Source organism: Salmo salar, chromosome ssa20 (assembly GCF_905237065.1).
Source record: "Salmo salar chromosome ssa20, Ssal_v3.1, whole genome shotgun sequence".
Taxonomy (NCBI): Eukaryota; Metazoa; Chordata; class Actinopteri; order Salmoniformes; family Salmonidae; genus Salmo; species Salmo salar.
In genome coordinates, this window is record NC_059461.1 from 89,355,756 (window position 1) to 89,368,629 (window position 12,874).

General features: G+C 47.7%; 1 protein-coding gene across 2 annotated transcripts in view; it reads left to right on the top strand.

The window, feature by feature from the left end:
- usp32 (ubiquitin specific peptidase 32) overlaps positions 1 to 12,874 on the top strand; it is a 95,482-nt gene that overhangs the window by 67,251 nt on the left and 15,357 nt on the right. For both annotated transcript variants that reach the window (XM_014163631.2, XM_014163633.2), the window contains exons 26-30: positions 414 to 640; positions 7,861 to 8,045; positions 8,273 to 8,359; positions 9,003 to 9,123; positions 12,404 to 12,595. In XM_014163631.2, coding sequence (XP_014019106.2) covers positions 414 to 640; positions 7,861 to 8,045; positions 8,273 to 8,359; positions 9,003 to 9,123; positions 12,404 to 12,595 — 812 coding nt within the window. The remainder of the gene's footprint in view (positions 1 to 413; positions 641 to 7,860; positions 8,046 to 8,272; positions 8,360 to 9,002; positions 9,124 to 12,403; positions 12,596 to 12,874) is intronic.

Here is a 12,874-nt window from a genome sequence, read left to right on the forward strand (position 1 = left end):
AGGGTAGAATGTAACGCCCTGCTGCTTCTAGAGGAGGGTAGAATGTAACGCGCTGCTGCTTCTAGAGGTGGGTAGAATGTAACGCCCTGCTGCTTCTAGAGGAGGGTAGAATGTAACGCTGCTGCTTCTAGAGGTGGGTAGAATGTAACGCCCTGCTGCTTCTAGAGGAGGGTAGAATGTAACGCGCTCTGGCGGTGATGTGAATCGTTGGACCCTATTGTGGCTGAAGTGACGAGTCTCTTACAGACAGAAACACTTTGTAAAAGGTGTTTAATTAAAACTGGTTGAGAAACTTTTTGACTGTACCTCTCCTTATGACCTTTACCCTGCCGTACTCCTCACAGTCACATGATAAACCAACTTACTGTTTCCAGAAGGGCTCTCTGACATGTCCGTCTGTAATACCTCTCCAGACATCACCCCTGTGCCCATGGCTAACGGGGTGGCGGTGGCAGCTAAAGCGCGTCCTGATGGTAAGCCTGGTCTGATCTCCAACGGCATGCCCAGCACCGTGGTGCACTGCAGAGAGACCACAGAGAGAAGCCTGGCCAACGGAGGGGTGGGGGTGCCCAACGGACACGTGTCCCCCGTCCAGGACAGCCCCTTGATCGGGTACATCATCGCCATGCACAGGAAGATGGTGGGTACCACAGAATAAAATATTTTACAGAATAAATGAATTAGAATAGAATGTTATATTCACCTCACACTCACTGGCCAGTTTATTACGTACACCCATCTATTACTGTGTCGGACCCCCCTTTTGCCTCCAGAACAGCCTGAATTCTTCGGCGCATTCTACAAGGTGTCAGAAACGTTCCACAGGGATGTTGGTCCATGTTGACACGATGGCATCACGTAGTTGCTACAGATTAGATGGCGGTACATTCATGCTGCCAACAGCCCGTTCCATCTCATCCCATTATATTCTATTGGGTTAAGGTCCGGGGACTGACCAGGACACTCAGTAAACTGAACTCGCTGTCATGTTCCAGGTAATGTTTTACTACTCCTCAGTTGTCCAGTGTTGGTGATCGCGTGCCCACTGGAGCCGCTTCTAGCTGATAGGAGTGGAACCTGGTGTGGTCGTCTGCTGCAATAACCCATCCCTGACAAAGACCAACGAGTTGTGTTCCAAGATGCCGTTCTGCACACCACTGTTTTTCTGTGCTGTTATTTGTCTGTTTGTGGCCCGCCTCTTCGCTTGCACGATTCTTGCAATTTTCCTCTGACTTCTCTCATCAACGAGCTCTGTAAACCCTAGACACTGTCATACATGAAAAGCCCAGGAGGGCGGCTGTTTGTGAGATACTAGATCCAGCACGCCTGGCACCGACGATCATACCTCGCTCAGTCGCTTAGGTGACTCGTTTTGCCCATTCTAATGTTCAATTGAACAGTAACTGAATGTCTCGATGCCTGTCTGTCTGCTTTGTATAACACGCCAGAGCTACGTGACTCACTGTTGGTAGGAGCGATCCATTTCCGTGAACGAGGTGGTGTACCAAATAAACCATCCGGTGAGTGATTTATATATAGAGGGCCTTCAGAAACTCCTCACATCCCTTGACCTTTTTCCACATTTTGTTGTTTTACAGCCTGAATTTGAAATTGATTAAATTTAGATTTTTGTTTTGTCACCGGCCTACACACAATACCCCATAATGTCAAAGTGGAATAATCTTTTTCAAAATGTTAACAAATTAATAAAAGCTTTAATGTCTTGGTTTATGGGAAGCCTAAATAAGTTCAGGAGTAAAACTGTGCTTAACAAGTCACATAATAAGTTACATGGACTCTGTGTGCAATAATAGTGTTTAACATGATTTTTTAATGACTACCTCATCTCTGTACCCCACACATTATCTGTAAAGTCTCTGTCAAGCAGTGAATTTCAAACACGGATTCAGCTACAAAGACCAGGGAGGTTTTTCAATGCCTCGCAAAGACGGGCACCTATTGGTAGATGGGTAAATAAAGTAGACATTGAGTATCCCTTTGAGCATGGTAAAGTTATTAATTACACTTTGGATGGTGTATCAATACACCCAGTCACTACAAAGATACCGGCGTCCTTCCTAACTCGGTTGCCGTAGAGGAAGGAAACCGATCAGTGATTTTACCATGAGGCCAACGGTGACTTTAAAACAGTTACAAAGTTGAATGGCTGTGACAAGAGAAAACTGAGGATGGATCAACAACATTGTAGGGACTCCACAATAGTAACCTAATTGACTAAGTGAAAAGAGGGAAGCCTGTACAGAATACAAATATTCCAAAACTTACATCCTATTTGCAACAAGGCGCAAAAGGAATACGGAAAAAAATCGTGGCAAAGCAATTCATTTTTGTCCTGAATACAAAGTGTTATGTTTGGGGCAAATCCAATACTACAGATTACTGAGTACAATGCTCCATATTTTCAAGCATAGTGGTAGCTGCATCATGTTATGGGTATGCTTGTAATTAGCGATGCACGATATATCAGTGAACATATCGGAATCGGCTGATATTAGCTAAAAATGCCAACATCGTTATTGGCCCGATGTCTGTCTAGTTTAACGCCGATGTGAAAAACCGATGTCAAAGCTGAAGTGCATACCTATATAACGTAGGTACATGACGTAATGACGCATGTGTCATGCAAAATTTGACGTGGCAACACAGCATTCCTAACCTAGCCCACAATGTCTGCTGTGTGGATCGAGCAGTCAACAAGCCGAGCAGTCATTTGGAAGAGTAAGAAAATTTCAGCGAGACGACAACGCGAAAGCAAAAAATAATTAAAGCCAAGATAATGGAATTCATTTCCCTTGACAAGCAACCGCTCTCTGTCGTGGGTGATGTTGGCTTTCGCCGACTGGTCGAGCACCAGTACACACTACCGAGTGCGCTATTTTTCAGATGTTGCCCTACCGGAGTTACACAGTAATAGCGTCACTGCTATTATCTTCATGACATACATACTATGGAACGCCGTTTGGGTCTTTGCGTGTCAAAAAAGATACAGTAGCACTGTCAAAGCTGTACAAAAAAGTCTGCAAACAAGCAAACACCGGCCACGAACGATGTGTTTGCAATACTGCGTTGGTAATAAAGCATAATTTGTTCGACCGCAACTTCTGGGGTTGCTAGATTTAGCTTAGTACCTAGCTAGCACCAGTACAACCAGCCTGAAACAATGACCAGTAGAAACTGCAGGCATTTTCATTATTCTTAGCAATGATTTAGGAATCATTGTCAGTAAGTATTAGCTAGGTTGCCACTTGTTGTTCGCCAATTTAAATTGAACTTCAGTTCATGAAAATAAATAGCTTGCCAGCTACTTAACCCTTAACCCCAAAGCTAACGTTATAAGCAGCCAGCTAGCTTCATCTGGCTAGTGAGGCTCAACCTGACCGGGCTATGTTTTGTGAAGCTAGCCACAATAAGGATTAGGCACAATAGTGGAATTTGCAGTGTGCCTTCAAATTAAAACTATGTCATTGACAGTGATGCAAATGAATACAAATAGTATAATTGTGCCATACTTTTATTTTGAAGGCTAACCGTAAAGTCCACTTGTGGCTAATCCTTATTGTGGCTAGCTTCACATACTAAGATGGGTTCGACCCCAATTAATCAAATAAGAACTGTCTTATAAATGAGGGTTATTTTAGATGATGACACCTAGCTATATAGTTAGCTAGCTAACTATAGCTACTGAAACAGATTGTCATTTTGGGGGAAGAACATTGTTTGCATCCATAAGCTAGCTAGCTTTTTTTATAACCAGCACTGTAGATGCGCGAGACAACTTTACCAGCGTCATAGCATGCGTATCGATGAATCGTTGTGACATATGAAATACGAGTTTACTACATAAAAAATGAATGACCGTGTAAACATTTTCAGGTCCTGACTGGCCAACAAACTTATTTGACACGCAAAGAACCAAACGGCGTTCCGTAGCAGAGACCCCAAACGGCGTTCCGTAGCAGAGACCCCAAACGGCGTTCCGTAGCAGAGACCCCAAACGGCGTTCCGTAGCAGAGACCCCAAACGGCGTTCCGTAGCAGAGACCCCAAACGGCGTTCCGTAGCAGAGACCCCAAACGGCGTTCCGTAGCAGAGACCCCAAACGGCGTTCCGTAGCAGAGACCCCAAACGGCGTTCCATAGAAATCCTGGTTGAGAATGAAACGACTGAAGAAATGAACAATGAAACAGCACAGCAAGTAAGTGAAAGAAATAGGTTTTGATTATGTTTTACTGGTAATGGGGACATACGTAAATGCCAACAAAATAACTTTTTGGTCAGTGTGTGTGTGTGTAACCTTTATTTAACTAGGCAAGTCAGTTAAGAACACATTCTTATTTACAATGACGGCCTACCCCGGACGACGCTGGGCCAATTGTGCGCCGCCCTATGGGACTCCCAATCACAGCCGGATGTGATACAGCCTGGATTCGAACCAGGGACTGTAGTGATGCCTCTTGCACTGAGATACAGTGCCTTAGACCACTGCGTCCGTGTGTGTGTGTATTAACTATTTAACTGTACTAGAATGCTTAAAAGGCCACTAAAATTGCAAATATTGGGTATGTTTTTTGTTTTTTTTGCAAGGAAGATATCGGTATCGGCCAAAAATGTCATATCGATGCATCACTACTTGTAATCGTTAAGGAGTTTTTCAGGATAAAAAAGAAACAGAATGGAGCTAATCACAGGCAAAATCCTGGAGGAAAACCTGGTTGTCTGCTTCCACCAGACACTGGGAGATTAATTCACCTTTTAGTGGGACAATAACCTAAAACACAAGGCCAAATCTACATTTTAGGCTTATCAAGAAGACTGTGAATGTTCCTGAATGGCCGAATTAAATGTATATATTAGATAGATACAGAACCAGTCAAAAGTTTGGACACACTTACTCATCCAGGGTTTTTCTTTATTTTTACTATTTTCTACATTGTAGAATAATAGTGAAGGCATTAAAACTATGAAATAACACATATGGAATCATGTAGTTACGACAAAAGTGTTAAACAAATTAAAATATATTTGAGTTTCTTTGACGCAGCCACCTTTTGGCTTGACAGCTTTGCACAGTCTTGGCATTCTCTCAACCAGCTTCAAGGTGTGCCTTGTCAAAAGTTAATTTGTGGAATTTCTTTCATCCTTAATGCGTTTGAGTCAGTCAGTTGTGTTGTGACAAGGTAGGGGTGGTATACAGAAGATAGCCCTATTTGGTAAAAGACCAAGTCCATATTATGGTAAGAACAGCTCAAATAATAAGAAACGACAGTCCATCATTACTTTAAGACATGAAGGTCAGTCAATCCGGAAAATGTCATGAACTTTGAAAGTTTCTTCAAGTGCAGTCGCAAAAACCATCAAGCGCTATGAAACTGGCTCTCATGAGGACCGACACAGGAAAGGAAGACCCAGAGTTACCTCTGCTGCAGAGGATAAGTTCATTAGAGTTATCAGCCACAGAAATCATAAATTAACTGCCCCTCAGATTGCAGCCCAAATAAATGCTTCACAGAGTTTAAATAACAGACAAATCGCACAATCAACTGTTCAGAGGAGACTGCGTGAATCAGGCCTTCATGGTCGAATTGCTACAAAGAAACCACTACTAAAGGACACCAATAATAAGAAGAGACTTGCTTGTGCCAAAAAAACACGTGCAATGGACATTAGACCGGTGGAAATCTGTCCTTTGGTCTGATGAGTCCAAATTTGAGATTTTTGGTTCCGTCTTTGTGAGACGCAGAGTAGGTGAACGGATGATCTCCGCAGGTGTGGTTCCCTCCGTGAAGCATGGAGGAGGAGGTGTGATGGTGTGGGGATGCTTTGCTGGTGACACTGTCAGTGATTTATTTAGAATTCAAGGCACACTTAACCAGCATGGCTACCACAGCATTCTGCAGCGATACGCCATCCCATCTGGTTTGCACTTAGTCCCACTATCATTAGTTTTTCAACAGGACACAATGACCCAACACAGCTCCAGGCTGTGTAAGGGCTATTTGACCAAGAAGGAGAGTGATGGAGTGCTGCATTAGATGACCTGGCCTCCACAATCACCCGACCTCAACCCAATTGAGATGGTTTGGGATGAGTTGGACCGCAGAGTGAAGTAAAAGCAGCCAACAAGTGCTCAGCGTATGTGGGAACTCCTCGAAGACTGTTGGAAAAGCACTCCTCATGAAGCTGGTTGAGAGAATGCCAAGAGCGTGCAAAGCTGTCAAGGCAAAGGGTGGCTACTTTGAAGAATATGAAATATCAAATATATTTGGATTTGTTGAACACTTTTTTTTGATTCCATATATGTTATTTCATAGTGTTGATGTCTTCACTATTATTCTACAATGTAGAAAATAGTAAAAATAAAGAAAAACCCTGGAATGAGTAGGTGTTCTAAAAGTCTTGACTGGTAGTATGTATGTATGTATGTATGTGTGTGTGTGTGTATATGTGTATATATATATATGTATATGTGTGTGTGTGTGTGTGTGTGTATATATATAATAATAGCAGCACTATGTATGTGTATATATGTGTGTGTATATATATAATAATAGCAGCACTGTGTGTGTGTGTGTGTGTGCTGCTATTGTGGACAACAGGCACTCTCCGCGTTGCCACTGCCCTAGTGATGTCTTTTTAGGAAGGAAGTTGTCCAGGCCACTTTAATGTCTGTTTTTAGATGATATTATATCTACATGCACGCAGCAGTTTCCACACTTAAATCTCTCGACGCTTGTTTTCCACTGTGCCCTTAGTCATTTTAGAACGCTCCATTGTATCAAAAGTTGAGTTGGGCATCTTTGTCGTTAAGAAGAGGTTCAGTGTTCTGTTTATTTACAAAGCCCTCCTGCAGAATGTTCCCGACTGTATCTGTCGACACTGGTCAAGGTCACAACAATAGAATTCAGTACAAGAGCACAATACTGAGTAGTGCTAGAGGTTCCAATGGGGGCTTCTGATTTAGGGAGACCTGCATTTTTCTTTTCTTATGCTCCTGAGATGTGGATGTGTTGCAGGTGGGGCTCAGGGTTGGATGTGGGGCTCAGGGGAGGCTCAGGGTTGGATGTGTTGCAGGGGAGGCTCAGGGGAGGCTCAGGGGAGGCTCAGGGATGAATGTGTTGCAGGTGGGGCTCAGGGATGAATGTGTTGCAGGTGGGGCTCAGGGTTGGATGTGTTGCAGGGGAGGCTCAGGGGAGGCTCAGGGTTGGATGTGTTGCAGGGGAGGCTCAGGGATGAATGTGTTGCAGGTGGGGCTCAGGGTTGGATGTGTTGCAGGTGGGGCTCAGGGTTGAATGTGTTGCAGGGGAGGCTCAGGGATGAATGTGTTGCAGGTGGGGCTCAGGGTTGGATGTGTTGCAGGTGGGGCTCAGGGTTGAATGTGTTGCAGGGGAGGCTCAGGGGAGGCTCAGGGTTGGATGTGTTGCAGGGGAGGCTCAGGGATGAATGTGTTGCAGGTGGGGCTCAGGGTTGGATGTGTTGCAGGTGGGGCTCAGGGTTGAATGTGTTGCAGGGGAGGCTCAGGGGAGGCTCAGGGGAGGCTCAGGGTTGGATGCGAGGCTCAGGGTTGGATGTGTTGCAGGGGAGGCTCAGCCTTAAACATTAGTGGGGTGCTCTAACTGAACGTTTGCTTTGTTTTATAATGTAGTATTTTATTGTGTTTTGTACTGATGTGGGTGTTTGTATTGTGGAAAAGAGACTTGGTCTCTGACACCCTGTTAAAGTAAAATATATAGAAACCGTAAGGAGAGTCTAGTATCAATGAGGTAATACATTTCTCATGTTTCAGCATCGAGGTTCGTAGTTCTGACAGTTTTTTTTTTCATTCCTGTGTGTCCTCCTGTAGATGCGGACGGAGTTGTATTTCCTGTCCAGTCAGAAGAACCGTGCCAGTCTGTTTGGGATGCCTCTGATCGTTCCCTGTACGGTTCACACCAGGCAGAAGGACCTGTATGATGCTGTCTGGATACAGGTGGTCCGTCTGGCCAGCCCTCTGCCCCCGCAGGAGGCCAGCAACCATGCACAGGACTGGTCAGTACCCCACACACACACACACGCCGCACCACATCACAGACACACACAGGGCTAGTGGGCAAGTCTCCACTTGATTGACTGAACAGGGTTATTATGGCTATTCAGGACGTCTCCCGTTGATGGGAAGGTTATCTTGATTAAAGGTTATTTTTATTGACTGAATGATATTGATATTGTTTATAAGTTGTTAATAATGTAATGTGTGTATTGTGCCCCTACTACAGTGATGACAGTATGGGTTACCAGTACCCCTTCACACTGAGAGTGGTGGGGAAGGATGGCAACTCATGTGCCTGGTGTCCCTGGTACAGGTGAGGCCTTTTCCACAATCATCATCATCAAAACACACACTTCTCTTCTATTACTGTATCCATCTCATGTAGGGGAAACGGCGTGTGTTGGGGAAACGGCGTGTGTAGGGGAAACGGCGTGTGTAGGGGAAACGGCGTGTGTTGGGGAAACGGCGTGTGTTGGGGAAACGGCGTGTGTTGGGGAAACGGCGTGTGTTGGGGAAACGGCGTGTGTAGGGGAAACGGCGTGTGTAGGGGGCACGGCGTGTGTTGGGGAAACGGCGTGTGTAGGGGGCACGGCGTGTGTAGGGAAAACGGCGTGTGTAGGGGGCACGGCGTGTGTAGGGGACACGGCGTGTGTTGGGGACACGGCGTGTGTTGGGGACACGGCGTGTGTTGGGGACACGGCGTGTGTAGGGGACACGGCGTGTGTAGGGGGCACGGCGTGTGTTGGGGAAACGGCGTGTGTAGGGGGCACGGCGTGTGTTGGGGAAACGGCGTGTGTTGTGGAAACGACGTGTGTAGGGGGCACGGCGTGTGTTGGGGAAACGGCGTGTGTAGGGGAAACGGCGTGTGTAGGGGAAACGGCGTGTGTTGGGGAAACGGCGTGTGTGTTGGTACCATCTCTGTGCTTCTGCTCGTGTGTGTGTGTGACTGTGTTCAGGTTCTGTCGAGGCTGTGCGGTGGACTGTACGGAGGACAGGGCCTCGGTAGGAAACGCCTGCATAGCTGTCGACTGGGACCCTACAGCACTACACCTCCGCTACCAGACCTCACAGGAGAGGGTAATGTTCACTCACCACCCCGTTCACCAAAGTGATTCGCTCTTACAGACAGTGAGTCACGTAGCCGGAGCTTTCTATATAAAGCAGGCAGACAGGCATCGAGGCATTCAGTTACTGTTTTGATTGAATGTTAGAATGGGCATAAGGAATGACAAGAGCGTGGTATGATCGTCGGTGCCATGCGTTCTGGATCCATTATCTCAGAAACGGTTGACCTCCTGGGCTTTTTTACGTACGACAGTGTCTCGGGTTTACCGAGAACGGTGCTGTGGGCGAAAACTGCTCGTTGATGAGAGAAGTCAGAGGAGAATGGCAAGAATCGTGCAAGCTTACAGGCGAGCCACAACCAGACAAATAACTGCTCAGAATCAATCAATCAAATGTATTTATAAAGCCCTTCTTACATCAGCTGATATCTCAAAGTGCTGTACAGAAACCCAGCCTAAAACCCCAAACAGCAAGCAATGCAGGTGTAGAAGCACGGTGGCTAGGGAAAAACTCCCTAGAAAGGCCAAAACCTAGGAAGAAACCTAGAGAGGAACCAGGCTATGAGGGGTGGCCAGTCCTCTTCTGGCTGTGCCGGGTGGAGATTATAACAGAACATGGCCAAGATGTTCAAATGGTCATAGATGACCAGCAGGGTCAAATAATAATAATCACAGTGGTTGTAGAGGACGCAACAGGTCAGCACCTCAGGAGTAAATGTCAGAACAGCATCTTGGAACACAACTCGTCGGTCTTTGTCATGGATGGGCTATAGCAGCAGACGACCACACTGGATTCCACTCCTATCAGCTAAAAACAAGAAGAAGCAGCTCCAGTGGGCAGGCCGTCACCAACACTGGACAACTGAGGAGTGGAAAAACATCACCTGGTCCAACGAATCCTGGTTCCTGTTGTGTCATGCTGATGGCAGAGTCAGGATTTGGCGTAAGCAGCATGAGTCCATGGCTCCATCCTGCCTGGTCTCAACGGTACAGGCTGATGCCAGAGTCAGGATTTGGCGTAAGCAGCATGAGTCCATGGCTCCATCCTGCCTGTTCAGTACACTGATGCCATCAGGATTTGGCGTAAGCAGCATGAGTCCATGGCTCCATCCTGCCTGGTCTCAACGGTACAGGCTGATGGCAGAGTCAGGATTTGGCGTAAGCAGCATGAGTCCATGGCTCCATCCTGCCTGGTCTCAACGGTACAGGCTGATGGCAGAGTCAGGATTTGGCTCCATCCTGCCTGGTCTCAACGGTACAGGCTGATGGCAGAGTCAGGATTTGGCTCCATCCTGCCTGGTCTCAACGGTACAGGCTGATGGCAGAGTCAGGATTTGGCTCCATCCTGCCTGGTCTCAACGGTACAGGCTGATGGCAGAGTCAGGATTGGCGAGGTCCATGGCTCCATTCTGCCTGGTCTCAACGGTACAGGCTGATGGCAGAGTCAGGATTTGGCTCCATCCTGCCTGGTCTCAACGGTACAGGCTGGTGGCAGAGTCAGGATTTGGCTCCATCCTGCCTGGTCTCAACGGTACAGGCTGGTGGCGGTGGGGTACTAGTGTAGGGAATGTTTTCCTAGCACATTAGATCCCTTCATACCAATTGAGCAACAGTTGAACGCCACACCTTGTAGAATCCATTCCCTGAAGAATTCAGGCTGTTCTGGAGGCAAAGTTGGATCCGACCCAGTACTAGATGGGTGTACCGAATAAACTGGCCACTGAGTGTATATCATATAGAATATCCTACAGCCCTATACATACTGCTTCTATACAGCCCTACACCTCCCTCTACCAGACAGGAGCGTGTCAGTCATCAGATCCTATAGGACAGAATTACATCCACACAGGTGCTGGAGATATGTTGAGTATAAAGACGCATGATGGCACCAGAGACCTTTACCCAAATCAAATCACATCAAGGCTTCCTATCTCCCCTGGCTCTGTCCCTGATCTTAGAAATGTAGTGAGGAGGAGAGTCACAGGCCCCTCTCTATCTGTCCCGTCTAACCCTAACCCCCTTCTCCCTGTCCCCATCTGTCCAGTCTAACCCCCTGTCCCCATCTGTCCAGTCTAACCCCCTGTCTCCATCTGTCCCGTCTAACCCCCTTCTCCATCTGTCCAGTCTAACCCCCTTCTCTATCTCCCTGTCTAACCCCCTGTCTCCATCTGTCCAGTCTAACCCCCTTCTCTATCTCCCTGTCTAACCCCCTTCTCCCTGTCTCCATCTGTCCAGTCTAACCCCCTTCTCTATCTCCCAGTCTAACCCCCTGTCTCTATCTGTCCAGTCTAACCCCCCTTCTCCCTGTCTAACCCCCCGTCTCTATCTGTCCAGTCTAACCCCCTGTCTCATCTGTCCAGTCTAACCTCCCTGTCTCCCTGTCCACATCTGTCCCGTCTAACCCCCTGTCTCCATCTGTCCAGTCTAACCCCCTGTCTCCATCTGTCCAGTCTAACCCCCTGTCTCCATCTGTCCAGTCTAACCCCCTGTCCCCATCTGTCCAGTCTAACCCCCTGTCCCCATCTGTCCCGTCTAACCCCCTTCTCCATCTGTCCAGTCTAACCCCCTGTCCCCATCTGTCCAGTCTAACCCCCTGTCTCTATCTGTCCAGTCTAACCCCCTGTCTCTATCTGTCCAGTCTAACCCCCTGTCTCCATCTGTCCAGTCTAACCCCCGTCTCCATCTGTCCAGTCTAACCCCCTGTCTCTATCTGTCCCGTCTAACCCCCTTCTCCATCTGTCCAGTCTAACCCCCTTCCCCATCTGTCCAGTCTAACCCCCTGTCTCCCTGTCCCCATCTGTCCCGTCTAACCCCCCTTCTCCATCTGTCCAGTCTAACCCCCTTCCCCATCTGTCCAGTCTAACCCCCTGTCTCCCTGTCCCCATCTGTCCAGTCTAACCCCCTGTCCCCATCTGTCCAGTCTAACCCCCTGTCTCCCTGTCCCCATCTGTCCCGTCTAACCCCCTTCTCCATCTGTCCAATCTAACCCCTGTCCCCATCTGTCCAGTCTAACCCCCTGTCTCCATCTGTCCCGTCTAACCCCCTGTCTCCATCTGTCCAGTCTAACCCCCGTCTCCTCATCTGTCCCGTCTAACCCCCTTTTCCCTGTCGCCATCTGTCCCGTCTAACCCCCTTCTCCCTGTCTCCATCTGTCCAGTCTAACCCCCTTCTCCATCTGTCCCGTCTAACCCCCTTCCCTATCTGTCCCGTCTAACCCCCTTTTCCCTGTCGCCATCTGTCCCGTCTAACCCCCTTCTCCCCGTCTCTCTCTCTCTCTCTCTCTCTCTCTCTAGATAGTGGAGGAGCACTGTAGTGTGCAGCAGAGTCGCAGGGCCCAGGCTGAGCCCATCAGTCTAGACAGTTGTCTGAAGGCCTTCACCAGTGAGGAGGAGCTGGGAGAGGATGAGCTCTACTACTGCTCCAAGTGCAAGACCCACCGCCTGGCCACCAAGAAACTGGACCTGTGGAGGCTCCCGCCTATACTGGTCAGAACACTGACACACACACACACACACACACACACACACACACACACACACACACACACACACACACACAGTAGCTAGATGTTATGAGGCTGCCACCCATACTGGTCAGAACACTGACACACACACACTGTACGCTGTAGTTAGATGTAATGAGGATACCAGATACTAGTGTTGCACAGTATACCCAAACTTCGCGACTTTTTCGAAACGAGAAGATGAAAAACGGTTCGGTACTAGATGTGTCTCACTTCATGTACGGATTGAGAGGATTCAGTC